This window comes from Nothobranchius furzeri, chromosome 16, assembly GCF_043380555.1.
Source record: "Nothobranchius furzeri strain GRZ-AD chromosome 16, NfurGRZ-RIMD1, whole genome shotgun sequence".
In the NCBI taxonomy this organism is placed as follows: Eukaryota; Metazoa; Chordata; class Actinopteri; order Cyprinodontiformes; family Nothobranchiidae; genus Nothobranchius; species Nothobranchius furzeri.
This window is the reverse complement of record NC_091756.1, coordinates 44,884,045-44,911,340: the sequence shown is the minus strand read 5'-3', so window position 1 is coordinate 44,911,340 and position 27,296 is coordinate 44,884,045. Positions and strand designations below refer to the sequence as shown.

The following is a 27,296-nucleotide window of genomic DNA, read 5'->3' as shown; positions in this document are numbered from 1 at the left end:
GCAGTATGTGAGAATGGCCCAAATGTTCTGGGAACAGAAAAAGCAGTGTATCACGTGGTGAAATTCTTCTAAATACTTTCATATCAGCCCGTTCTGAGATATCACCGAACATGTCACCTTCTCCCTCATCTACCACAGCCTGCACGACCATGGGGAAGATCTCCTTGTCCACATCGAACAGCAGCTGGGGGGACAAACACTGCAGTTGTGAGCCAGGAGCCTCAAACACAACCTGTGCTTCAGCAGGAGAGAGAGCGCCGACACAAACCTCCTCATCGTCCCATTCGCTGAGGTTGACGGTGTGTGAGGAAAGACAGAACTGCTGGGACACTCCCCGTTTGAAATGGACCGTCTCCGACTGAAGCGAGCTGTCCTGTGGAAGGTAACTGGAGGGAGAGCAGAAGGACAGGAAACAGAAGAAATGATTGTTTTTGATGTTTTAAAAGCTTCTAAATGTTGCAGCTGTTTGCATTTAATACTTTACCAGAGAATAAGAATCAGGAGAAGGATTTTTATATAAACAGCACTATTAAATATATAAATGGTTTAAAATAAGAACAAAGAAATTGGTAAAAACCAACATTTGACAAGATTTTTAGAAGAAAACTAAATGAATTGTTTTATTTCCAGTCTGGTTTTGCTGAGTTGTTGCTTTCTGAGAAGCTGCAACATTAATTGAATGTTAATGTTCCAGGACACAAGGTATATTTAGTGTTAATTAAAGATTTCTTAAGAATTTCTCATTTATTATGGAAGTCTAGGAAATTGCCTGACTCACTCTCTGCAGCTTTGTGCTTGTTATGTTTATTTAATATAAAAATATTTTAATCTGATCTGCTTCTCTTACATATTAACTCAATACTCTACACCGCTGAGAATGAATGAGGGGAGGGTCTATGTTCATATAGGCTTTGCTTTTATCAGTACAAATGAAAGAATCATTTTCCTTTAGTTTCCAATCAAACACTTGATCCGATTTTTATTGCAAATTAGTAAATATACTGGCATTACCATTTTTTATTATATCATTTTCTCTATTTTACAAAACAAAAGCAGTTTTCTTTCACTGGTTAGATTATTATTCCATCGAACACAAAATGTTTAGTCAGATTTTCACACATTTAAACAAAAAACCCTCGAATGCCTTCAGTTGGTCCAGAACTCTGCAGCGAGACTTCTAACTGGAGCAAACAGAAGAGCACACATCACTCCTATTCTCATGTCTCTGCACTGGTTACCCGTTAACTTAAGAGTTCATTTTAGAATCCTCCTGACTATAACTTTCAAAGCTCTACACGGTCAAGCTCCTACCTATATTATTGAACTGTTAAAGCCTTACGCTCCAACCTGAGCCCTCGGGTGATCGTTCTTGCAGGCTGCTGCAGCCCGACTTTGGAATGAACTTCCTTCATCCTTACGTAAAAGCAGCTGAAAAACCTTTATTTAAAGCTGCTTTTACAAGTGAATTTCCCCACTGTGGGATCAATAACGACTATTCTATTCTGTTCTATGAAATCATGTATTTCTTCATCAGTATATTGATTTTAATAATCTTTTGTTTGTTTTATGATGTTTTTAAGAATGTATTTAAAATAGCTTTTAAATATGTTGTGTTTTCAGATTTTAATCATTTTTCATTTTTATTTGTTAGTATTTTGTTTAAATGATGATTTTATGACTTTATGATTTGGTTTGTTGTTCTTTGTGAAACACTTTGTGATCTTTTTGTGATAAGCACTTACTTTACTATTATGCAATTATCGCCCTTAATGATAATCAAACATTAATCATAATTAAAGCTAAAATATGTCCAATTGAAAAATTAGATATACTATCACTAAACATTACTGTGCACAACAGTATAGCAGCAACATTAATCAAATGCAAATGCCCTTTGTTGCACTAATAAAAGCTGATCCGCAGTAACAGAAACATTTTTAGTGTTTTTGCTTTACATCTTTATCTCATTTTGAGGCTGTATCACCATCCCCTCATGTCCAGTCTCACATTGCAGTTGCTTCAGCGAGAACTTTGTGAGTTTTCATCAAAACAAGAACCTATGTAACCTATGTAGTGATGCGATGTTCACAGACGAATCAAATCTTTTGAACGGGTTTTCAAAGTGAACGATGAGAGTCGAGGCCCTGTAGAGGGACGTTCATCGTCTTCCGGTAACGAACCTCCCTGAAAGTCGGTAAAGCGCACCCGCTCAGCCCCCACCCACCGCTGTGACGGACGTAGGTGGAACGCTACCCAACCACCGCCCCCACCGCTCCCATGGTTTTGCTTCGTTGAAAGGACCGACTAATGAACAGCTCCCATGAAAGAGCCTAAAATCCCATCACTACATGTAACACAGAGCATTTACGTTTTCCTGCTTTTATTTTGAGTCATGCTTTATTGTCAGTGTAAATAAATGATAGAGAATAATAAAATATCTGCAGACAACCAGAAATTAGCAAATGCAAATATGTATGAGTCAGATTTTCTGTAATCATGAAGGATAAACACATTCGTTGACTGTAACTCTGTTTATGGAAGACCTCGACTCACACTGGCACTCCATTGTGGAACTCCTCTATGGCCTGGTAGTAAATGGTGATGGCCACCTGCGTGTCGGCGTCAAAGGTAAACTCTACGTTGTAGCTGGCCCTGTTTTTCCCCGCCGCCTCTTCACCTGGCAACTTCAGCTCCTCAGTGCACCTGGAAAAACATGTGCAAAAGAAATCTGCATCTATTTCAATCAAACCGAATTCCACTTATAACTTAAAAATTGATAATCTGAGGACAAACCAGCTTGTTTAAGTGAAATATGTGCAGAAGTTACCAAGGATGAGAGGCATGTTTTATTTCTGGCTAGAGTATGTGATTATGAATTAGCACAGGAGTCAGCATGACTCAAAAGCTTGAACAGTTTGAGAGCATCTCTTAAAATAACCTTTGTCCTAAAAATGGCTGTTAGCTCAAAATTAGGAGCTTTAATAACATGTTGTGACGTGTGGGAGGAGGTGTGAGTACTTTACGAGCCGCAGGGTGTCCTTTCGAATGTTTATAAGGCTTCGTAGCGTCTTCACCGGCTCTTGAGGTGGAGGAGCTGCGTACGGGAACTGCACACAAACAGAAACAAAATTATACATGTAAAAAACATTTGGAGAGTGAGGCAGCCTCGCTGTTCTTTTCCCTCAACCACCGAACATTCTTTTTCAATTACCGCAGCAAATTCGGGGTTTCAAGATGACAGCGACTGCTCTCGATTTAACCTTTTACACAGAAGGGCTTTGGGTTGTCAGCACAGATCTTTTTAGAGCTGACAAGTGCTGAGCCTGAGCAAAAAAATCTGCTCGGATCAAGTCTTTCCAGGGATGAAGCGGACACTTCAGACAGTGATTTTTTTCTTTTCAGCACACAAGAGGACCACAGGACAACCAGGGTCAAGCAGTGTCTTGTTATTTTAAGCTACTTAAAGGACCAAACAGATCCTTGAGAACATGAAACACCTCTTACACAAACATTAAAAGCCTTAGAATAAACTCGACACATAACCTTTAGACTTGAATCGGTTCAGTGGATCATTTCCCAGCAGCTCTTTGACTGAGTTTGAAGCCAAAGGTTGCTGAATGAGCGTAAGGAGAGCACCGAGGTGGTTTGAGGATCTTTGGAGGAGAAACATGCAGGATGTGGTCAGGTACCTTGACACTACAACCCCTCATCCCAGCTCCCGTGTGTTTAACTGTGTTTGTGCGGCTGTGAATAGCACCGTATTCAGCATTATTACACATGTGGGCTCAGCAGGAGTCGCGCCTGAAAACCACACAAACAAACACACTCAGAGCAGCTGAGACTAAAAAGGCCCATTCACCGAAACCTCACCAGCAGCTCTGCAGATCTCCCAACTCTCACTCGGCTAAAGCAAAAACACCTTTAGAACACTGTGCAGGTAAAAGAACTCAATGATTACTTATGGTAATGACAATCAGTGAACAATCTTCAAATTTCTGTTAAAGTTCTTCTGACCTATTTAAGGATGCTCTGCTCCTGTTTCTACAAAAGTATCTCATCTATATGCAGTAGATTATCCAAAATGTTATCCAGACTACAAGTTCTTCAGAAATAAACTATTTAAACGTTGGGTTTTGCAGGTGTACTCAAATTTGCAGATGATCCCTTCATCTATGTGTTTGGTTAGTAAACTCTAAAATCTAAAAAAAACCAAACATGTCATCATGACTGTCAATATTTCAGTTTGAATAAACACAACTCTGTAATTTGCCCCCATTTGAGTACAAATCTGTCCTGCATCTCAGCGCTCTGGGCACAATTTCTTACTTCTGGCCAGTAATGCAGGAGACAGAGAAGACAAATATGGTTAGCATTGCACAGCGCCATCTGCTTGGACACCACTGCATATTATACAATACAGATAAAGCAAAAAATAATTACAAAAAATAATAACATCTAAAGCTGAATCTGTGCCCTCTACAGGATTATAAACACACACTCAATTGGGGGGACTGTTCTCCTAATTTTAGCCCCAGACCTGCCAGAAACAGCCATGCCACTGGGATTAGGACTCAGAGAGATGAAGAAGACCCGCTCCATATCAGTCTGACAGCTCCAGTCTGTGTCGAATTCTCTTTTTCCCTGTAGGCTTCAGTGAGCTGCAGCTCTGTTTAATTCAGCCTTCAGGCTCCTAACTGAGCTTGAGCAGTTTGATAGGAGCTGTTGTTCCTCCACTTTATTCTCCAGAGAGTCAGCAGATAATCATTTCACTTTCAATGAGCTTAATAGGATGAAGTAAATTTCCGTCTGTGATGATCAGATGAGATGATGATTTACGGTTGTCAAAAAAGTCAGCAACCTCTTTTATATCAAACAATATCCACCAAACCATTTAATGGAAAAGGGGGAAAAAAATAAACCAAAATATATTTCTGCTTTTTAAATGTGAAGGGTTTAAAAGCTCATTTAATATTGTGCCTAGAGTGAATTAAAAGAATCGCGGACACAGTTGAGTATTTCACCCTAAATCAGTTCCAGGTACTAAACCTTCAAAAATGACCACCTCAATGCTAATTGTTATACATTTGAGATCGGTTTGTAGCATGAAATGTATTTTTAGCTCATGCAGCATCAGAGTTTTTAGTGTAAGATGACCTACCGCTACCGGTCTGCTGCCCAGGAAGTTGAGATCTGTGTTTTCCCCAAACAGGTAACCCTCCGGATGGGTCGAATCAAACTTCTCTCCTCCCATGATGAAATGGTTGGCAAAGTAACTCCCTGAAAAAGGAACAAAAGATAAACTTTAAATATTTTAACATAGGTAGTGCTGAGAGGAGACCCTTCACAGCTGCAACATTTTCCATCCATCCATCTATTTTCATCCCCTTATCCGGACAGCGAGGCAAGCATGGCTTTTCTTCTTTAATATGCAACATTTTCCTTTGTTAAAAATCTATTGTCATCATTATTTATTTTTTGATATTTTCACTTTATATTTCTACTTTATTGTTCTTTTTCTGTGTTTAAACTTTAATTTTGCTAAATCAACACTGAAACTGAACTATTTATGAGACACATTTATTAGGTTTACAGTAATAGATTCATTTGGATGTAAAACATGATTCTGTTATATTATCAATAAACACAAAAACAAAACAAAAATATCCTTCAAGTTCAAATAAACGCTACATTTTTAATGGTTGGTTAGCAAAAGCCTATATCAACATTAAATCACTAAAATTGTTTAAAAAAATTCTCAAAATGCTTCATTTTTAGCTCCCTAAACAAGAATCTTGCACTCAAAATGGCTAAGAAAATGTTATTATATCTTATATTTTTATTAATAATATTACAAACTAAAATTATAAATAGGGTGACATTTTCTTAGAAGCCTGGTTGTTGGCTGCCTACAGCTGCTTCACCTCTAGACTAGTCTCTGTTGTTTAATCACAGGCCCAGCCAGCATCTTAAGACTGTAATGGTGGTTCACAGTAAACATCAGATTAGCAGTAAAAAAGTGACGTTTCTGCTGGGAGCACTGGAATCTGAATCAGAGAAACAGAGGGAACAAAACTAGGGATGCACCGATACCGATCGGTATCGGTGCCGATACCAATACCAGTATCTGTATCGGTATAAGTTAACCGATACCAGGATACCAATGCAGTTGCTTGAAAATGGCTTCACTGTAACGTGTCATTTCTGTTCACCTAATATTTTAGTTTTGTGATGATTTCCATTTATATATTTTACTTTTTATCTACCTCACAGTCTTTTCCTGTTGAAAGCAGAGAAGAAAATAAAACCTGTATTCCAAATCATTGCATTTTTTTGTGTGGTGGAAGTATCGGTATCGGTAATCGGCGAGTACTCAGATCCAAGTATCGTATCGTATCGGTTTGGAAAAAAGACGTATCGGTGCATCCCTAAACAAAACATTTCCATCTTTCTTCTCATCACCTGCTACTTATTTACAGCAGGTGGGAGAGGAGGCCCGGGCTCAGGCTCTGTCACCAGATCCCACAGACAGGAAACTGGGGCTGACAGATCGGTTTCCCTGGCACCAGCCGCTCTGCTTCAGGACTCATACATCACAGATCCATAGCTGCTGCCGCGGCAAAAGCAGCGTCCACAAACCTACACCTTTCCTTTGTTTCAACACCTTCAAAATGATATTAGGAAGGATGTGATGCTGGCTGTACCCAATAAGAGCTTGTTTTCGGATGGGTTTATTTCCCTTCATGTCTTTGCAGGAAAGAAAATGAAAAGAAATAATACCCTCAAACAACATTTGGTTTTGTTATAAGATTACTTTGAAAAGGGAGACAGGCAGAGCATGATTCAATAAAAAGGTAAACTAAAAATGGCCTGAGTCAGTTTGAGGTCCAACAGACAGAGGATCTGACAGCAAGCATGGTTTTTGTGACATAAATCTGGTCGGCAGTGATGCAATAAGACCTTTGTGGTATTTTACAAAAATTTCAGGTTTAGTCACAAGGACAGAAATATGGCAATAACCTGTTAAAGTATTAGTTTGGCTTCATTTTGGTGCTATACAGTGTATTTGCATCATTTTTGGTTTCTGCTAAAACATGTATTTAGTTTCTCTCACTCATCAACCAGAAAAAGTCAGATTTGTCAGAAAATCTCCAAAACTGCATTTTCCAAACCTAAACCAACCACTCAATAACACATAAACCTGATAGTTGTTTAAACCCCAAACCAACAGATTTTTTGATGACTTCTATTGGGAAAAACTTTTAAAAAAATAAAGTAAAGCAATATTTTGTTTCTGAATGTTCAACTAATTCCTGAAACATCCGATTTTCTCAATTGGTAAATTTTGTTTGACTTTAACAGGCAGTATTATTGTAGTCTACATTTGCTTTTGGCTCCAGATGCATAAAAATGTTGTTTTCCTGGACACAAGCAGGTATGCTTGGAGTCTTGCTTTGAGTTTAATTTAAGTTGGCAGATCATAGAAACACAATTCAATTATTATCATTTGCATATGTAAAATGTAGTAAAATATCTAGTCTGCTGCAAAATTATAAACATCATCCAACCAAAATAAACTGAGATTATCTTCACCTTGTGGCAATTTTCTCTCTAATTGGCCATTTTTGTGCCAATTATGTTCTAATTAATCACATCAGCTGAGAAATTGGTATTGATTATCATCACTCTATCATGTTACTTTCTATGTTTGTTTTTTCTGTCCTTTGAGATATTTGAATACCCTGGCAAGCCTGACTAAATAAAGTTAAAGTTCCATTAGTTGTCACAGACACTGATGTGTGTACGAAATTTGTTGTCTGCATTTGACCCATCTGCTGGGGGAGCGGTGAGCTGCAGACACATCCGCGCTCGGGAACCATTTGGTGGTTTAAGCCCCCAACCCAACCCTTAATGCTGAGTTTCAAGCAGGGAGGCATTGGGCCCCATTTTTTCTAGGTCTTTGGTATGACCCAACCAGGAATTGAACCCTGATCTCCCAGTCTCAGGGCAGACTCTCTACCACTAGGTCACTGAGCTATTATATTTATTAAATTATATATATATATATATATATATATATATATATATATATATATATATATATATATATATATATATATAATAAATGAATACACTATATATTATTATTTATTTATTTAACTTTGCTAAGCAAGAATGTGTTCTAGTTCACTAGGTTAATATTTGAATTGTTTTTATCGGATTATCTTCAGGTTTCAGAGACCTTCAATCAATTAATATAATGTTTCAGATTAATGCTGCCAGAGTTTATTCACTGATATACACTGGAAAAGAAAATAGTTTCTATAAAGGCATCTTTAGTGTGACAACTGAGATATAGGATTATATAAAGACTTTCCTGGATCTGTTTAAACTGATTTCTCTGTTCAAGTGACTAAATTCTGCTTCCTAAAATAAAAGGATGCTTTGCTCTTTATGTAAGTTAAGAAATGCATTTAATTTAACTGTCTTGACAAACTAAAGTGAAAACACAAGACATAAGCAAATAAACTTAAATTAATTCTAATTATGTACCGATTGTGTGATGCTGGTTTCTTTATTTTGTCTTCCAATGAGAATCAATCATGAGTCATATATTCTGTCTGAACCTCAGGTTAAAACATTAAGGGAGGGAGAAGAGATGGTTCATGGGTCTATAATAAAAACTATAACATGCCATAATAACAAATAAATGAAATAAACCCCGCGATTTTATTAGAGGGTATACTCCACTGCAGGTTAAAGATTGAGATGCCCTGCAGGCCTGTCAGCAAACAAAGTACACTCCTGGTTGGTAATGATTGCTCATCATCATCTGTGTGAAGCCAAGAATAAATCATCTGCAGTGAGCTTTGGACCAGAAACCCAGCCCTGTTCGACCTGTTGTTCGGTGACTTACCAGATTTCGGTGGATAACGGTAGACCGAATTGGACGGAATGTCCACTTCTTCCACGCCGATGTTCTGTCTGCTTGCTAAAGCTCCCATTTCCAGCCAAATAAAGAGCGCGCGGTTTATCGGGCATAACACTTCAGGGTCGCTTTGTGCGCTGCGCCGCTTTATGCCAGTTCATTTAATCCAGTCCGTGCTGCCCCGTCCATTTCTGTCGGGTCCAAGCCCCGCCGTGAATATGACCGTCCCGGGGATTAGTACTTGTTGTCTGGCTGCTTATCTCTCCCTGGTCAACTCTAAAGCTGGTTTTGAAGCAGAAAGGAGTCGTGGTGGTGGCTTTAACAGCGAGGCAACGCTCTCATGGTGCGCCACAGCCGCACTGGCGATCGAAGCCAAAGATACCGGTTCTCCCTCATTTAGAGGATGTGGCAAAAAGCCCCAGTGGCTGCTCGATCGAGTGTCCCCTCACCGGTACTTGGCTGGATCCTGTCAGAGAAGTCTGTGGATCCCCATGACGTCAGACAGGCACAAATTCTGGACCGTGGTTTTTGCGCAGTCCCCCCTCTCTCTCTCAGCAGCTGAAGTAACCTCCCATGTGTGGGGAACGCTGACTGCAGAAGAGAAGGCCACTTACCGAACGATACTTCGTGTAATTAAACCTCAGTCTTTTAAAGGATCTGTGATTATTTTTTCGACAAGTACGTTAGTCATAATATCAAAAAGAATATCGTTACAGTCCATTTGTTTTAAATGCAACTATAGCATATAGTTTTACAAACTAAAAAAATCAATTATTAGAAAAATTTAGCTGCGAAATTTTACAAATCTAGTTTGTTTAACGAAACAAAGGCAGAAATTATGCCAATCGCTACGAAGAACAACTCCCGCCGACAGGGGGCAGAGTGACATTTACGCTGAAGATTGCTAACAGCCGAGCAGCCAATCAGAATAGGCCAACACTGGCGCAAAAAAAGTGGGAAAGGAAGCGCTGCCGCCGCCATTTCACGTGAAAAGCAGCGCGGTAGCATCTCAGCCTAGAGGCCTGATAGTCGGTGGAAAAAAAAACAAGATTTGTTTCAGCTTACTAGAGTGGCTGTTTTGGGTTCACGAGCGCCGGTTTTATTACGTTGTAGGGCATTGTTTTCAGTCCTTAACGACTAGTTCTGCCGGTCCTTAAAGACAAAATGAGCTACGGTAGGCCGCCGCCAGACGTCGAGGGGATGACCTCCCTGAAAGTGGATAACTTGACATACCGAACTTCGCCGGAAACACTTCGACGTGTTTTTGAGAAGTACGGTCGTGTCGGAGATGTGTACATTCCCCGGGACCGGTACACAAAGGAGAGCCGTGGTTTCGCCTTTGTGCGTTTCCTCGACAAACGCGACGCCGAAGACGCAATGGACGCCATGGACGGCGCGCTGCTCGACGGGCGGGAACTGCGAGTTCAGATGGCCCGCTACGGACGACCACCGGACTCTATGTACAGCCGGAGAGGGGCTCCGCCGCGGAGATATGGAGGGTACGTACACAGTGGTGGGAGTGAGACTGTAGAGCAAGTTAATGTCATTTCAACAGGCACGTGGTGGCGCCTTTAGGACTTCCGTCTGTCGCGTGAGCCCTAATTGAGTTTGTTTGTTAGCGCTAACCTGCTGTGCTAATTTAAAATCCCGCGTCAGTTTTAATGATATTTGTGGTATTTTCTTTCCAGCCGCTCAGACAGCCCTCGTCGTCGCAGACGTAGCCGAAGCCGCTCCAGGAGCAGAAGCCGGTCCCGATCCAGGAGCCGCAACCGCTACAGCCGCTCCAGATCCCGCTCCTACTCCAGGTCGAGGTCCAGGTCAAAGTCCAAGTCCAGAACCTCCAGGCGGAGCAAGTCGAAGTCCCCTTCCAGGTCTCGATCACGTTCCAGGTCCAAGTCCCGTTCTAGGTCCAAGTCCAGGAGCCGAACCCCAACTTCCAACAGGGGCTCGAAGTCCAGATCCAGGTCTAAATCCAAGAGTGGACCTAAATCACCAGGTCACATCGAAGCAGAGTCTTAACCGAAGCCTGGACGCAAGATGAAGGTATTCATGGGAAATGGTTGTTTTAAGTACTCTTTACTGTTATGCCTTAAATTACTAATTGAGTTTGTGTTCTGCAGTTGGTGTGCTAATTTTGAAGCAACAACCTCTGCAGAATGCTGAAAAAAGTTCAGACTAGAGCATGTTAAAGTTTAAAGCTCGGTGTATGCTTTAACTCTTAAAGCATACACTGGCAGCAGAAGATTTGGGTCCATAATTTGTTAGATTTGATCACATCTGTGTGTTTGGGAGGAATGTGGGTGGCTGGGACGTGGGATGCTCACTCAAACCGTTCACCTAAATGTGGAATTCTTTCCTCCAAGCTGCTGAGTCCTGTTTGCAAAGAGAGGAGGAGGAGATGGGGGTGTTGCAGTGTGAGAGCAGTTAGTGTGTGACCCGCCCATGTGACCTGCCTTGTTGCTGAGAGCCATGGCAATTGCTAAGGAGCAGGTCACCCAGGCAACGGTGGTTGCTATGGAGCAGGTCGTCATGGCGGTGGTTCGGGCTGTCAGTTGGTGTATATGTTGGTGTGGTGAGGTACGTTCACGGGGGACCACGGGCAGATGCAGTGAGCAGTTTTCCCACCCGTGCCTGTGGTTTCCTCCACCTCTCACAGAGGGAGACGACCCCGAGGTTTGTTTTTTAAATATGCCCAGAGTGTAAGACTCTTGCTAGAGCTAGTGTTGGGGAGAGCTGGGCCATGAGAAATGTATACACAAATGTCAATGTTAGTTATAATAAACATTACTAACAAAGGGCCAGTTTTCTAAATGCTAGCATCAGGGCTAATCTTATTACAAAATCATATTTAGACCTTCAGGTCAGCGATAGGAATTTATACAAACTTCAGCTTTTGCTCCCAGTAACTTAATCCCGTTTTTCCTTCCAGATCTCAGATGCTTTGAGCCTTTGTGGAAGACATCAGGAACAGCCTGAGAATGAGCAAGAGGACTCCATTGTTACCACTGAAAGCAGACTGAAAGGTTATTGGATGTTTTACCTGTTTTAGTTCTTAAATCTGCCCAAACAAGTTCTGTGACATCTGTAAGCAGTTTGTTGAAAGGGATTTGTTGAGGGTCTTCTGTTTTTCAGCTATTATCCATTTTCTTTGTTTTGTAAATTTCTCTGTAATAACTAGGTTGCCTTCAGTGAGATCCTTTTCTTATACATTAAAAAAAATAACTTTTGAAAGTTTGTTCAATGCGTTCAATGTTAGCAGTGTGTGCAGCTGCCTCTCCATGGAAGATGGTTTAGTGTACATTGACATAAGCACCATTTAAGTTGTGACCTGTCTACCACAGCAGCATATTTTCTTTCTGTGAATTCTATATTTTCTCTGTTTAGTCAAAGTTGCTTTCCTATGACTCTAACCCTCTTTCTTGTGTATCTTTTGTGCACTAGGCGCAGTTGTGTAGCAGTTGAGTAATGCTGGTTAGCTGTTAAGATGCGGTGCAGTGCGGTGGTGACATGGTGTGGCGTGTTGCGGTGCTGAGTGCCCGGAGCTGTTCCGGGGCTCGACCCTTCGCTGCCGTTTGCTGGTTTGTAAGCTCACAGGTGTTGCAGATCAACCATCCTCTTCTGTGTCGTGACCTCTCTTCCTACATGTTCTGTACAAATTGTCTTTCTTTCTCCCTCCTCTCCCATGTCTCTCCTGTTTCCCCCTCTGTGACTTACCCACTGTTAACTGGTTTTGCTGGCTTTGAAGACGGGTCCCCTTGTGATCCCCTGGGAAAGGTTTAAGGGGCAATAATGGCTGCTTTTGGGGTAAAAATGTGTATTGCATTTTTTTGTGAATTTCAAATCTCTTGTATTGCTTTATGTGAATGCTAATAAACATCTTTGAGAAAAGTGAGTCGGGTATTTTACTGCTTTTATTTGAGCAGCACGTATTTAAGAAAGTATTACAAGACAGAATCCAGAGGATGCCTTTATTATTTTTTTTCATCAAGTTTATACCTGGAAGTGACTAAATGGGCAGTTGCCTTCCTCTCCTGAGGCGCCGGACAGTTTGCCAGAACCTCTTTGGAGCCGATCGATAGTCTCCATGACCTCATCAAACTCCTCCCACGCCCGAGATTTTGCCTCGGCAAGTGCCACTGCTGCACCCCGCTTGGCTATCCAGTACCTGTTTCCTGCCTCTGGAGATCCACAGACCAGCCACGCCCTGTGGGCCTTCTTCAGCCTTACGGCTCCCCGAACCTCTGGTGTCTACCAGCGGGTATGGGGGTTGCCACCACAAATGGCACCGGCCACCTTGCGACCACAGCTAGCAACAGCCGCCTCAACAATCGCAGAGTGACACAAGGCACACTCGGGAGTCAATGTCCCCCACTGCTCTCAGGACGTGGTCAAAGCTCTGCCGGAGGTGGGAGTTGAAGACCGTCTTAACAGGTTCTCCTGCCAGGCGTTCCCAGCAGACCCTCACTATGCGTTTGGGATAAAACAAGTTGTGTTATCAAACTTGATTTTTATTTTTTGTCAGAATTGTAAAAAACCCAAAAAAATCACCATGCCAGCGAACTACAGGACAGTTTCCTCTGCCACTCCTTGCAACATATTGCTGTCTGTTTTGGTTTGAAAGGGTAAGACTTATTTCTATTCTGTCAGTCGTTATTGAATTACTGTCCAGGCCTACCGTTAGGGTCCCAAACATCTGAATCCCCTTCCAACGTTTATAAGTTTTGATGTATAGTTGTCTTTCAAAGATACAAATTCTAACAAAATTTCTAGATAAACTAGTGTTTTTACTAAATTACAATTTTAAGATACATAATAGTCATTTAATAACCCATTTATGGCTGTTGACAACTGCTTGTAAGTGGGTGAGCATGCTTTGGTTCAAAGTTTTCCAACCTAGGTTTTGGTTAACTTATCTGGGGAGGGGTGTATGCAGTTGATCTGGTGCATATTGGCTCAGCTATGGTTAAGTAATACAGCCAGATGTTTTTATTTTGTGTGAATACCCTTGGAAAATTTTAACACTCAACCAATTGTGGCAGAGTGGAGTGAATAATCTACCTCTGCCTCTTTACCTTGATTATGAAGCCAGCCAATCCAGGCCCTGGTGGCCTCCTTTAAAAGGCTCACCAGGGCAAGTACATTGTTTAGGCTTCTGATTGCTCCATCAGCACGGGGTGACTACTCCTTTTCTTCCACAACCTGTGGTGGTGGCAGAGCTTGGGCCTTCTCCATCCGCCCCAAGTAGTGCATGAGAAGGGGTCACAACGGAGGTGCATACTGGGCCAAAGGAGCCATTGTGGCAGGTTAGGATGCGCTGGGACATCTGGAGTGTGAACTAAATGCATTGATCTGCTGGAGGAGCTCTGCTGTGGCCAAAACCGCCGACAGCTGAGAGTGGCTTGGCAGATCCAAGTGGGCCATCAATGCTCAGGTGGACGACCAACACTCCTCCACTCACAGGACTACCTCCATGACAGCCACAAGGACTGTATTTAATGCCTCTTTTAATCTGTAGTTTTAAATTAAACATTCTTTCATTTTGTAAATAAAACTTTGGAGCCATACCATCTCTGAACTTGAAGGAATGGGCCTACGGGGTTAAGGGCTTAGCGATTCCTTCGGCTATTGGTCCAGCAGATCAATGCCATCAGCTCGCACTCCAGATGTCCCAGCACCATCCCAGTCTGCCATGGTGGCTCCCTTGGCCCGGTATGGTTGTGGCCCCTTCTCATGCACTACTTAAGGTAGACGGAGATGGCCCAAGATCCACCACCCCCCTCAGCTTGTGGAAGGGAGGGAGTAGTCACCCCGTCCTGACGGAGTAACAGCAATCAGAAGCTTAATTGCACCTGCCCTAGTGAGCCTTTCAAAGGAGGCCACAAGAGCCCTGATTGACTGATAGCGTGCGTGACTCTCACCCGGGAGTCTGGGGATCTACTCACGCCCGGGCACTCGTTTCTTCACCTTGCCACATTTGGCATTGTTGGCAGGATCCATGTAGTACTGTGTAACGTGAAGTAAGTCCATGGATTAGAAGTTTGTGGCAGCCTGCGCTGGAGCACGGGCACACTTGTGGAAAGAGGGGAAGATGTGACAGGGTGAGTGTCCTGTCATTATCCCTACTGATCATGCACCCTGGCTAAAATAGCTAAAACTAAAAACTACTTCTAAAAACATTCAGCTTTGATATTGAAATTTTTGGGTTCATTGAGAACATGGTTGTTGTTCAATAATAAAATTATTCCTCAAAAATACAACTTGCCTAATAATTCTGCACTCCCTGAATATATAAAATATCATATTGTCAACATGTCATCTTTCAGCCCATTTTTATGTTAAATGCACAGGGATTTACACACATCGACATATGCCCTATTAATTATGTTACCGTATTACATCTAAATTTCATGGTTAAACAGTACATGTTAACATGGTAGTTAGCTAGCTACTTTGATAAGCTCAGCTAGTGCAAAAGCGGCAGTGACCTAAAATACATAAATATAATTTTACTTACAGAAAAAAATGAAGTGGAGACTTCTTGGACACTCTATTAGTGCAATTAATACCACAGCAAGTCATTTTGTCCAACAATTGCACCAATAATATCCAAAATGCTACAACTACTGGTCTAAGTTCACAGACTTAAAATCGCGGAACAATTTTCAGGCGAGACCGAGGGGTCTGATGCTGCGGTCACGTGGGTCTGATGCTGCGGTCACGTGGGTCTGATGCTCATTAATTATACAGACTTTTAGGCATCTAATACACTTAAACAGAAGAGTGACAAAAAATCACCCCCCTCAGAGTTGTCATGAGTATAAACTAGATCAATTAAACCTAAAACATGTTTTGGAACCAGGCTGTAAACATGTTTATTTCTGCTGTGAAATTGGTATTTTTAACATGGGAATCGATGAGGATTTGCTCGCTTCTGACACCAGCCCCCAGTGGATGAGGACGAACTGCAATTTATTTCACTTCTGCATTGGCTTCAATTTCAGACCCGCATTGTGGGGGCTTGTTTAGCACGTGTGACTCTCATCCGGGGGGTCTGTATCGCAAGCCTTAGGGATCACAATTCGCCCACCCTTGAGCACGTTTGGTTATATAACGGCATCTTGATCGCCGTCTTTAATGTTAAAACGCCGAAAAAAGTGGCAGAAATCCCTTCAGAACGCCGTATTGCACGCCGTCTTCATGTAGTCTTTCAGAGCGCTGTCAAAAACAACGTTTTATCTAGTCATTGAACGCCGAACTGCAGACACTTCTAGAGCATCCTCAGAACGGTGTAAAAGATGCGTTTTGTGCTGTCAAAAACGCCGTCTTTTACAGTGTTATGTGACTTTCCCGACGGTGTAAGAGACACCGTTTTGCAGGCCACTCCCAAAGGTTTTCTCAGCCACTTATTTTAAACCTTGATCGCCCAATCCACGATGAGAAAACACTTTTTTCAAAGTGTGTTTTTATTTATTAGGAATGTTAAATGACTTTCATCATATTTAAATTTTCTGATTATATGTAAAAGTAAATAAAAACAAATAAAATACCTAATGAAATGAACCTGTTATTTACAGGGGTGATAGTGGCACTGAAGTTAAGTGCTCGCCCCGTGATCGGAAGGTTGCAGGTTCGAGCCCCGCTCAGTCTGTCGCTGTCGTTGTGTCCTTGGGCAAGACACTTAACCCACGTTGCCTGCTGGTGGTGGTCGGAGGGACTGGTGGTGCCAGTGCTCAGCAGCCTCACCTCCGTCAGTGCGCCCCAGGGCCACCGTGGCTACATCGTAGCTCATCCCCACCAGTGTGTGAATGTGTGTGTGAATGGGTGAATGACTGATTGTGTTGTAAAGGCGCCTTGAGGGGTTCCATGACTCTAGAAGGCGCTATATCAAATACAGGCCATTTACCATTGCACGCTGTCGTTCTTTTTAAAACACAGAAACGGTTTTGTTACCTGTTTTGTCGCTACGTTTCACCGGCGGCTGCAGGCTTCCTCAGGCTGACGCCGATGGTGGCGTGTCACTTCCTTCTCCGTTTATCCGCGGGCAGCAGAGGACGTTGTCGCCCTCTACTGCCCGCTCTCCCCTCTCCGACGATGCAGTCCCATGCGCGGTCCAACGAGTACACTGTCGTCCCTGTTCATGGTCCCACATCCACGTCTCCTTATCTCGATAGCTTCTTTAATCCATCTTTTGTATTTTAGTTGTTCGGTGTTTATGATCCTTGTGTTGTCCCAGTCCATTATATGGTTTTCTCTTATGCAGTGATCGGTTACGGCTGATTTCTTTATTGTGCTTTCTGCTTCTTCTGTTGCTGCTCTTGTGTGTTTTTGATTTGCCTCTTTCTCGCACTCCTTTCTATGTTGTATTGTTCGTGTGTTGAGTTGGCGTCCGGTTTCTCCTATGTATGTTTTATTGCAGAGTTTGCATGGGATTTCGTAAATGACTCCACATTTAAGTCCAGCTGATATTTTGTCTTTTGGGTGTACTAGTCTGTTTCTAACTGTTGTGTATGGTTTTGTTGGTGTGTTTATGTTGTGTTTTTTCATTGTTGCTCTTATTTTTTCTGTTATGCCTCTGATGTATGGTAGGGTTATCACTGGTTTTGGTTCTTGCCTTTCTGGGTTTCTGGTTGTTTGCTTAGGTTGTTCTTTTCTTTCTGTTTTTGTTTGCGGTTTTCCTTTGTTTCTTGCCCATGTCGGGTATCCGCAGGTCTTTAAAGCGTATTGTATGTGTTTGTCCTCTTGTTTACAGTCTCTTTCTTCTGTTATTATGTTTGTTCGGTGATATAGTGTTTTGATTACTGACATTTTGTGTATGGTGGGGTGTTCTGATGTCCATCGCGATAAGGAGACGTGGATGTGGGACCATGAACAGGGACGACGGAGTGTACACGTTGGGCCGCGCATGGGACTGCATTGTCGGAGAGGGGAGAGCGGGCAGCAGAGGGCGACAACGTCCTCTGCTGCTCGCGATAAACGGAGAAGGAAGTGACGCCACCATCAGCGTTAGCCTGAGGAAGTTTGCAGCCGCAAACGAAACGTAGCAGGAAAACAGGTAAACAAAACTGCTCTGTGTTTTAAAAAAGAACTACAGCATGGAAGCATTCCAGCTACTGTTGTGACCTGGAGACATCTCAAGACTGGACGGGTCATATCAGAGCTAATCTACAGGCTCCCGGTGCCGTGAGGTCCACCCGACTTCTGACAGTCCGGATCTGTTGGGGGTCTCCGCCAGGGTTTGTAGATACAACAGATAGTGTCTGATGCTGTTTTATTAATAATCAACTCTAGTTTATAACAGACAACAAATTCTTTTACACCCAGATTTCACAATTTCTTTTTGTTTGCCGTTTTCCTTTGTTTATTGCCCATGTCGGGTATCCGCAGGTCTTTAAAGCGTGTTGTATGTGTTTGTCCTCTTGTTTACGGTCTCTTTCTTCTGTTAATATGTTTGTTCGGTGATATAGTGTTCTGATTACTGACATTTTGTGTATGGTGGGGTGTTCTGATGTCCATCGAGATAAGGAGACGTGGATGTGGGACCATGAACAGGGACGACGGAGTGTACACGTTGGACCGCGCATGGGACTGCATCGTCGCAGAGGGGAGAGCGGGCAGTAGAGGGCGACAACGTCCTCTGCTGCCCGCGGATAAACGGAGAAGGAAGTGACGCGCCACCATCAGCGTCAGCCTGAGGAAGCCTGCAGCCGCCGGCGAAACGTAGCGACAAAACAGGTAACTAAACCGTTTCTGTGTTTTAAAAAGAACTACAGCATGGAATTAGAACTAATACACAGCAAGAACACACCTAAGATTTACCATTACATATCTGATATTTTCAGAAATTCAAGATAAAAGATTGTTTCATTGTACAGGTGTACAACAACGTTGTCTTTGCGCTCACTAAAGACAGCTCATAAGGATGTAGTAAAATATAAGGACAATTTAAAACCCAGACTGAGAGCCCTTGAGACAGATTCCCTGTGTTGTAACTGCCTTCTGTAATTTTGTAAATAACATATATGTGTTGCTAAAACAAATGTAACTGTAATTTTTTCAGTCTCTTTCCCAGCACTGCCTTGAAAATGAGGTTTTTAATCTCAATGGGACCTTCCTGGTTAAATAAAGAATACATAAACAAGGCTAAAATTGATATCATGCATGCACACACACACACACACACACACACACACACACACACACCTTTTGCAAACCCAGTCAGTTTAAGGTGCACAGATATGAGTATAAAAGGAAACACGGTAATAAGACAATCTAATATAAAGTGAAATACAGGTAAACAGATAGTGAATGGAAACAGTCACATGTTGAGGTATCAGGATTAGCTAGCTAAATCAGGGGTGTCAAACTCATTTTAGCTCAGGGGCCACATTGAGGGAAATCTAGTCCCAAGTGGGCCGGACCGGTAAATTAAAAAAAAACTTCAGATTGTTTTCTTTGTTTTAATACAATCAATATGAAACAAGGCTGGAGCCTGAGGACAGTGTAGTACAAGTACAACACCTGAAGTGTACTTGAAAATTTGAAAAATAAAATAATAATAATAATAAATCAACAAATAAGAAAAACATTCCTTAGTGATTCAAAGAGCTTACAGATCACATGGCAAGATCAGTTTCATGCAGCACTCAAAGTATATTTGACTCATTTTACTTTTCATCTTTTAGCTTTCACCAGCACATCAACATCAGAAGTCACATCCTGAGTGGCGGCCAACTTTAGAATGTGATTCAAGTTCTTGTGTGAGCCTTGAGTGCAGCTTTGTTTTATTTATACTCATTACAGAGAAAACTTGCTCACAAAGATAAGTTTGTTTTCACTCTACATTGTAAAGTATGAAAATAAAGTTTACACAACCATCTTGCGGGCCGGATTTAACCAGCTTGCGGGCCGGATCCGGCCCGCGGGCCGCATGTTTGACACCCCTGAGCTAAATGTTAAGGTGCTGTAGAGCACTGAGTGTCCCACAGAATCACTGTTAGTGACCTCCTAGCATCAGTATTCAGGTCAGTGATGGCTCCTGTATAAAAGCTGGTGTTTTTTATTGTCCTGGATCGTTTTGCCAGATGGAATAAGTTTAAAGAGATGTTTGGCAGGGTGGGTTGAGTCCTTTTGGATGTTTCTGGTTTTCTGAAGGCAGCAAGTCGTGAAGATATTAAGTATTGAGTTAATTTATATTAAGCAAATGTCTCCGTTTAAACCTAAATTAGTGTTAATCATATTCATGTTGCAAGAATATTCTAAATAAAGCTTTGAATTCTTACACACTCACATAGTTAATAATTTGCGTTTTTCTTAGAGCTTTCCAAAATGTAACCCCTAAAATCCTTGATACGATTATAGTTTAATCCCCCTGTGGATTTGTGCATCATAAATGAACCAAAGGGAGTAGAAGTGATGTCTGCAGGTTATTTTCCTCTCAGCTTGGATCTGTTCGTGCCTGTAATTCCTCAGGTGAGGACTGTCCCCTCAGCTGACGCTAAACCGGCTTGAACTTTATCAGCTCGCACCTCCAGTCCACGGGTTCTGTCAGAAACCATTTGGGTCCTGCAGTTTGTCCCGAGTTTATGGGATTATTCCTTGAAGACACAGGGAGAGCGGAGCCGCGCACGTTGCCAGCCCACCTGTCCTGCCCTGTAGGGCTGGGAGGAGGGGGGCGTTACCAGAGGATGTGACGTGCGGATCGGAGAGCAGATTGTGCTGGATCCCATAAACGCTGTCCGTTACCGCTGATGTTCGAGGATTAGCAGAAGCAGCGAGATGGCTGAGTGAGACGAAGGCTCCGGTGAAGGCAGAGCGGGACGACATGGATCTGACTTTTGTTTTGTCCGCCATCATCTTCACGCTTCTGGCTGTCGTGGTCGCCACGTCGCTGCTCAGCGGCTCCTCGCCTGCAGCGGACTTTGCAAACGCGCGGAGTTACTTTGAGCACCGGGGATTAGAGAAGCCCGAGGCCAAGCAGAACGGCCATGTAGCCGAGGAGAAGAAGAAGAAGGAAGCGGAGAGCTGGAGCGAGATTAGCGGGAGCTCCCACGATCACTGGGATGTGGTCAAATCTGTGCTTTCAGTAGGTAACCTCTAATCTGTGTCACTCAGGTGTGTGTTTGCTCTGCTGATGTGTTTACGTTACATAATTCTGTCCTAATCTGAGTTAAGTACTCTTCAGAAACAGTTTCAATAAACACAAACTGAACCATGTGGCTATTGCAGTCTAGATACGTGCATCAAAATAAACACCACTGATATTCTTGATAATGTATTTGGAGCCTGTAATAAATTACTTATTACAATAAAATAATGCACCAATTCTAGTTTTGACACCGATACCGATTTCTGATTCCTGCCAATGCCAATTCTAACCTTTTCAAACCATCTCTAATATTTACAATGATCAGAGTACACCTCCTCCACACACACTTCTTGACTGTAAAATTATTTTGAATGTTAAATATAAATGAAGACTTTTTTGCTAGCACAAATGAGCACTTAGCAATGGTGAGTTCACACGCTTGTGAAAGTGTCAGAATTTTAGATGCTGTTTGGCAATCTTAATCCAGGAAGATAAACAATCACCCCAGAAAAATCACACGTATGCAATTTATATTCTCTGATAATTAATTTTTATTACAGATATGCACCAACTCTGGATTTGTGAACTGATAGGCCACATGATTTTGGCCTTGCTCAATGGTAACCTATGATTTAGACCAACTCATCCCTAAAAACCATAATTAACAAAATACAATTTATTTTTTACCATTTCAGATTAAGATCAATATATGACTTTCCACATGGAATATTTGCTATTATTGGTGTGAATTGTCTTTTAATGATGATGAATTCAGGGACTGGGAAGAATGTTGAGTTTTGTAATTGCTTCTTGGTGATAGTGCATTCACAGAGTAGACGAAAGATATCTGACCAATCAATGATCTCCCAGAATATTGGCCAGTTCTGATCACCAGCTGAATCTTTGGTGACTCAAAAAACAATGCACCATTGGTGGAAGCATCATTTCCAAGCAGCAATTGAAAAAAGTCGATCTTTCTCTCAGTCTATGAATCACTAAGATCCAAATCACAATAGCACAAACAGATCTTCCATGCAGGAGTTTTTTTTTTATTCCCAGTTTGATGTTTAAGTAGCTCTGGTGCACCATTTTCAGGAACCAGAGGGGAGCCACATCACAACTGAGCTTGACACGGCAGGATTTGGAGTCTAATTTAAAAAATAAAAAACATTCTGGTGTAGAAAAGCAAAATAATAAAAGGAATGACTCAAAAACAAATAAAAACGTTTGGAGTTTTATTTCCTGATATTTGGACATCTCACCCCTGATTGGGTAACAGAAATGTGACTCTACCACTGAATCTGCAACGTTGATGTTTTATCTCCACAAATAACAAGTCTGAAGAAGAAGAAGAAGAAATATCTTTTCTATAGCGCCTCTCAAGATAAAAATCATGAGGCGCTTCACAAAAACAAAAAAAAAAAGTAAAAATTAAAAAGAATTTAGAAAATGGTTACAAATATATTTTAAATGAGCAAAAAATAGACAATTGTGATTAGAAATTGTAAAGAAAGAGAGAGACAGGAAATCAGTGGATCCTGAGGAAGGTGGAATAGGTGGGGAGAGCAGAATAAAGAGTGAGTACAAAGGCCAGCCTGAACAAGTGAGTTTTCAGCTGCTTTTTAAAGGAGATCTGCTGTGTGGTGCAGTTGCTTATGCTAATGGTTAGCTTGTACTTGCTGAGACGTTCTCTGCTGTTTCCTGGATGCTAAACCAACTACAATCTTTCTCGCCATGAGTCAAGATGGGTGAGTCCATGACTGTTAAGTGACGGTGTGACGTAGATCTGTCAGGATTTTCTAATCCTAGAGTTTGACCGTTTATTTTCTATCAGGAGCTAATGCAGGAGATAGGTGTAGGAGACTATTTTCATGTTCAGCCTGTATGTAAAACTCAGAGTGACTAATTATCAAAAAGTTATAAAAAATTGTTTTTCAATGATCCACACCTTTGGTAAAGGCACCTCGTCTGACCTTGGGTCATTATGGCCGACCTTTTTCTACCTTTTATAAAGGACCATGGGGGTTGGCAGGAACAAACAGAAAAACCTGAACCACAAAGAATTTGCTTCCGAAGGATAAACTTCTATCGAATAAAACGTACATGACGTGCTAAAGTTTAAAATTGAAAAGTCAGGAAGAAGACACTGGTGGTTTAAAAAAGCTTATCATTCTCTGACAGGAGCAGAATTACCCCCATGCTCCCACTGAAGACGTTGTTGAGCACTCCACCTCCACATCCAGCTTGTCTGTCCCCAGTTCTGGATCCAGAGACATCAGTTTAGAGGTAGACTCATCATCTGAAGCCTCATCAGGGAGGGGTCGTAGGTCGTTCATTGGGCTCTCTGATACGGAGCTCCTAAAACGTGCTTTCTCCTACCCCCAGACTGAAGGAGCCGCAGAGAGCCCGGGGAACAACGGTGAGCATAGTTAACCACTTACGACTTCAATAGTTAAGAATAAATAACCACTTTATTTTTGCATTTCAAAATAAAAGCTTCAAAAATTAAATGTTTTTTTCCTTAACAGCAGAGACGGTGGAATCGGATGCAAATAACTCCTTGAAGTATGTTCCTGGAAAGATGCGGTCGCACCATTTAGAGATGATGATGTCCAAAGAGGAGCTGGAGGAAGAGCAGAGGTTGGTAAAAAAGTAAAGAAAAACACAAATGTAAAGAAGTTAATTCTCTTTTATGAAGAACACTTTTTGAGGTGGAGGATTTTTAACAACATGGCGACTTTGTGATTCTTTAGTTGATTTGTGTGAACAAGGAACAGAAAATAAATTAATTTGTTCCTTCGGTATCTGTCACAGAATACTTTTTTAATCACAGATCTACACAAACCATTCCAAATGAGTGTTGTCCAGTGTCATCACCCCCACCTTCTCCTTTGTCCCTCTCACTGTTTCCCGTGACCGTCTGCTTTATCACTGCTCAGCTTTAGGCGACTGGCTAAGGCCAGATTGAATCTCTGCCAAGCATTAGCAGTCTGACAGTAAAGTAGGAGATTTAAGAGCACACTCTAATAAATACAGAAGGTAAAAATGCACGGCTACTCCAGGTAAAAAATCCATTCGTCTCTGTTTGTCCTGCTCTTATTGCATCATTGCAGGAGAAACTCCAGCACAGAAATAAACTGTCTATTAACCTGAGAAAGGAACAAATCTGTGGTAAAGTATGAGTTATGCTCACCCGTTTGTCCCAAGAGAGTCACTTTCTGGCCACTGTAGGGAAAAACAAACAAACTCTCAGCTAATTTGCAACTACAGTCTTGACTTCAGCGGTGATATTTGCTTCAGCAGCTTCTTATTCTCACTTGGCCACGAAGCGACTGATGCGACAGTGCAGTGTCGCTCATCTCATCCCACCTTTTCTCCCTTTACTGCTCAGTCATTCCCCATTAGACACCAGCCCCTCAGGTGCGTGACAGCAAGTGTTGATTGTGCCCTAGGTGTTAGTTAATTATTTGAGAACACGTCTTTGTTTCACCACAAGGGGGAGCCAGATTACTTTAAGACTGGAAATGAAACTGGACTGAAGTGGTTGATCCAGCTGTCAAACTCAAACGGCCAAAACAAAATCCATTTCCAGTCTAAGTCTTTGAGAACGTAGAAAACTAGGAACTGCACTACAATCATCAGCTATGTGATTTCTGGATATTTAGCAGTTGGATGAAAGACCACAGAATGGGTTTAACTGGGTGGGATGAAATAAACCACTGGTGTTGCACATAATTATACAATTCATTCAGAAAGCACGAGAAACCTTTGTTTAATGTTAAACTGAAAGAAAATAGCCAAAGCTAACTTTCAAAGAAGCTTTTAGGATTGCCTGGATGTTCGCACATTAACTTAGTGTGCCTTTTTATTAAAATACACTTTAGATGAATAATAAAAAAAGGTAAAATATTTTGTCTCTTCATATGGATTCAGTCATGAGAGTTCCACCTACAATCTATTCTGAAAACATTTAATTGTGAGAAAACTTGCAGAAACAGAGTAAATCAGCAGTGTGGCTAAAACGTTCTTATAGCACTGCAGTTTGTTCTATACTCCAGATTACAGATTGCTTTCTACATTTACTGATTTCTTAGAATAGATCAAAGAAATTTACATTTTTTTGTAGTTTCACTGGATCGCATCAACCATTGCAGATCATGTACACCTGCAAAAGTCAACATCACTTATGCATGTCCTGATGATGGATCTTTTTATAGTTTTTAAAGAGATTACACGATCACTGAGCAGTTTCAGTGAAGCACAGCGGTGGACTTACTGGGACTTGTTGACCAGGTTCTGTGTTGAGTCTGCGGCAAGTTTAGTTATTTCCTGAATTTCTGGTGAAGGACAGTATGTGATGCATTTCAGTGTACTTACGACATAAATAAAAATGTTCTCTTTATATAAATTTCTCACAATTTGGCCTAATTTTATAAATAAAAAACGACTGGCACTTGTAACCTGTAACCCTCCACCAGAGGGCAGTAGACATGTAGGACTGGTTGTCCTCTGGCTGGCCAGAAGAGGTTTGATGTAAAGTTGTGACAAACAGACCATTAAGTGGTTAATCTTCCTTAAAACGTGGATGTTTGTTAAAGAGTCTCGCCTCTGAAGTCTGTTCCTATTAATCAGCCACACAGAGTTCCCAACACTGACTCTGATTGCAACACGTAGATTCTTCACATTCCTTTTTTTGATTCATGTGTGCATTTGTAACCAGGCAACGCGATAAATCAGAGGATTTTGTGCTATATTTGCTTTTGGCTCACCTTCTGTGTAAACAAATCCACCCAGCCCTGGTCTGTCTGTTAGAGCACAGTAGTTTAAATGGGGTTGAAACAACAGAAACGAAGTAGTTTGGCAACATGTCACACTGACATCTTCTTCCTCTTAAAACCTGTTGAAGCCCCACCGTAGCCGGGGTCCACTGAAAACGCCAAGCTGAGGGCTTCAAGGACAGTACGTGCCGACAAGACCAAAGCGTTTGTTTGCTGTCTGCAAACAGATCCTACCTTCTAAATTTCATAGTTTCTCATGTGAATGTTACTTATAAACTTTTACACCAGTGTCAAGTTTTGCATTGCAAATTTGCTACATAGAATTCTCTGATTATTGATAAAGATCACCATCAACCGGTCCATCCAGGGGTCAAACATGGTAGGTTCTAAAAATATTTCTGTCAAGATAGCCGTGTAATGCAGAGCTGGCAATGAAGGTATAAGATAATGGAACAAAGTTATAAAATTTATTTTAACACTATAACTCTGCTTTAGAACTGGTCTGTAAGTAACTTTAATATTCTCAACGTCACAGAGTTTATTCAAATGTTTCTATTATAAATATTAACATATTTTAGTAGAATATATCTAAAAATGCCTTCAGTCCTTGACCCTGGATGCCTCTGAAAACGTGTTTTGTTTACTGCTGCTGCTGGTATTTACACTTGTAACCACATATTTTCCTATAAATAGTCACACCATTCTTCACATGCATAAATGAAGGGTTATGGACCTCTGTGAAGGTGTGGAGCTGTTTTCTGATTCATTAGCTGTTTCACCAAACAGAGGCCATTCAGTAGGGTCAAAGAAACAGCTGGAGGTTTGTTATCTGTTTAATGATTTATATAACTTTATGTGTCATTTCCATTTTTGATCAATTTGTTTTTATTTTTTTATTTTTCAATATCTTTGTCTAATGTGAGAGTTTGTATCTTTTGGCTGTAAGAAAAGCTTTATTTTTTATATAAAAGTAATATTAGAAGGAGTCATTCGTTTGACTTTCTATATAAACTAATTCCATTGCATTTTTTACACATTTTTGTTGCTACAGGGTCCAGCATGAGCAGCTGGCCGCCATCTTCCAGCTTTTGAAAGACAACAAGGAGACATTTGGGGACATATCTGAGGGAGACTTAGAGGATCAGCTCCGACTCTACTCCATCTGACCTTCCTCCATCTCCAGTGTTTTTTTTTATCCAGAACTTTATGCCAGTTATTTAAAATAAATCTGTTTGCAGTATTCAGCAGCTACCGTGTCCTCTATCACAGCAGCTGCTCATTTGGTGTTTTAAAATGTTTGGTCACATCCATGATGTATCCCCACACTTGCCACAGGTAGTGATGCAAAAATGACTGGAAAAGGAATAAAGGAGTGTTGTCTAGTTACATCTGAATTATATTTCCTTTCCTGTGTAATAAACCAAAACATTTTGAAACTGTGTGTGTGTGTGTGTTGTGGTTTTCCGTCACATGTCTTTTATGCCTCGAAATGAGTGCTGTAGCCCTG

At 41.5% G+C, this 27,296-nt stretch overlaps 3 protein-coding genes across 10 annotated transcripts in view; 2 read left to right on the top strand and 1 right to left on the bottom strand.

Moving 5' to 3' along the window:
• The window catches only part of rnf157 (ring finger protein 157), a 21,211-nt gene extending 11,998 nt beyond the window's left edge, over positions 1 to 9,213 (bottom strand). For all 5 annotated transcript variants that reach the window (XM_054749313.2, XM_070545438.1, XM_070545437.1 and 2 more), the window contains exons 1-7: positions 8,915 to 9,213; positions 5,159 to 5,277; positions 3,019 to 3,107; positions 2,554 to 2,703; positions 269 to 386; positions 118 to 184; positions 1 to 27 (exon numbers count right to left, since the gene is read on the bottom strand). The exon at positions 1 to 27 is cut by the window's left edge and continues 17 nt beyond it. In XM_054749313.2, coding sequence (XP_054605288.2) covers positions 1 to 27; positions 118 to 184; positions 269 to 386; positions 2,554 to 2,703; positions 3,019 to 3,107; positions 5,159 to 5,277; positions 8,915 to 9,002 — 658 coding nt within the window. In that variant the 5' untranslated portion in view covers positions 9,003 to 9,213. The remainder of the gene's footprint in view (positions 28 to 117; positions 185 to 268; positions 387 to 2,553; positions 2,704 to 3,018; positions 3,108 to 5,158; positions 5,278 to 8,914) is intronic.
• A 666-nt stretch (positions 9,214 to 9,879) lies between these two features.
• On the top strand, positions 9,880 to 12,637 carry srsf2a (serine and arginine rich splicing factor 2a). Of its 3 annotated transcripts, XR_001573239.3 has the most exons (4): positions 9,880 to 10,425; positions 10,615 to 10,969; positions 11,856 to 11,949; positions 12,368 to 12,637. XR_001573239.3 is itself a non-coding variant. In XM_015962849.3 (3 exons), the coding sequence occupies exons 1-2, from the start codon at positions 10,091 to 10,093 to the stop codon at positions 10,943 to 10,945; spliced, it is 666 nt and encodes a 221-aa protein (XP_015818335.1). In that variant the 5' UTR covers positions 9,880 to 10,090; the 3' UTR covers positions 10,946 to 10,969; positions 11,856 to 12,083. The 3 variants fall into 3 exon arrangements, 2 of the variants coding, with proteins under 2 accessions (XP_015818335.1, XP_015818334.1); XM_015962849.3 differs by lacking the exon at positions 12,368 to 12,637 and having other exon boundaries at positions 11,856 to 12,083; XM_015962848.3 differs by lacking the exons at positions 11,856 to 11,949; positions 12,368 to 12,637 and adding an exon at positions 11,290 to 11,508.
• A 7,458-nt stretch (positions 12,638 to 20,095) lies between these two features.
• Positions 20,096 to 27,225, top strand: mxra7 (matrix-remodelling associated 7). 2 transcript variants are annotated; one of them, XM_015962853.3, is made up of 5 exons: positions 20,096 to 21,008; positions 23,193 to 23,297; positions 23,397 to 23,430; positions 23,540 to 23,651; positions 26,841 to 27,225. In XM_015962853.3, exons 1-5 carry the CDS (start codon positions 20,748 to 20,750, stop codon positions 26,953 to 26,955), a joined length of 627 nt encoding a protein of 208 aa, XP_015818339.1. In that variant the 5' UTR covers positions 20,096 to 20,747; the 3' UTR covers positions 26,956 to 27,225. The 2 variants fall into 2 exon arrangements, with proteins under 2 accessions (XP_015818339.1, XP_015818337.1); XM_015962851.3 differs by having other exon boundaries at positions 23,193 to 23,430.
• Positions 27,226 to 27,296: the final 71 nt, after the last annotated feature.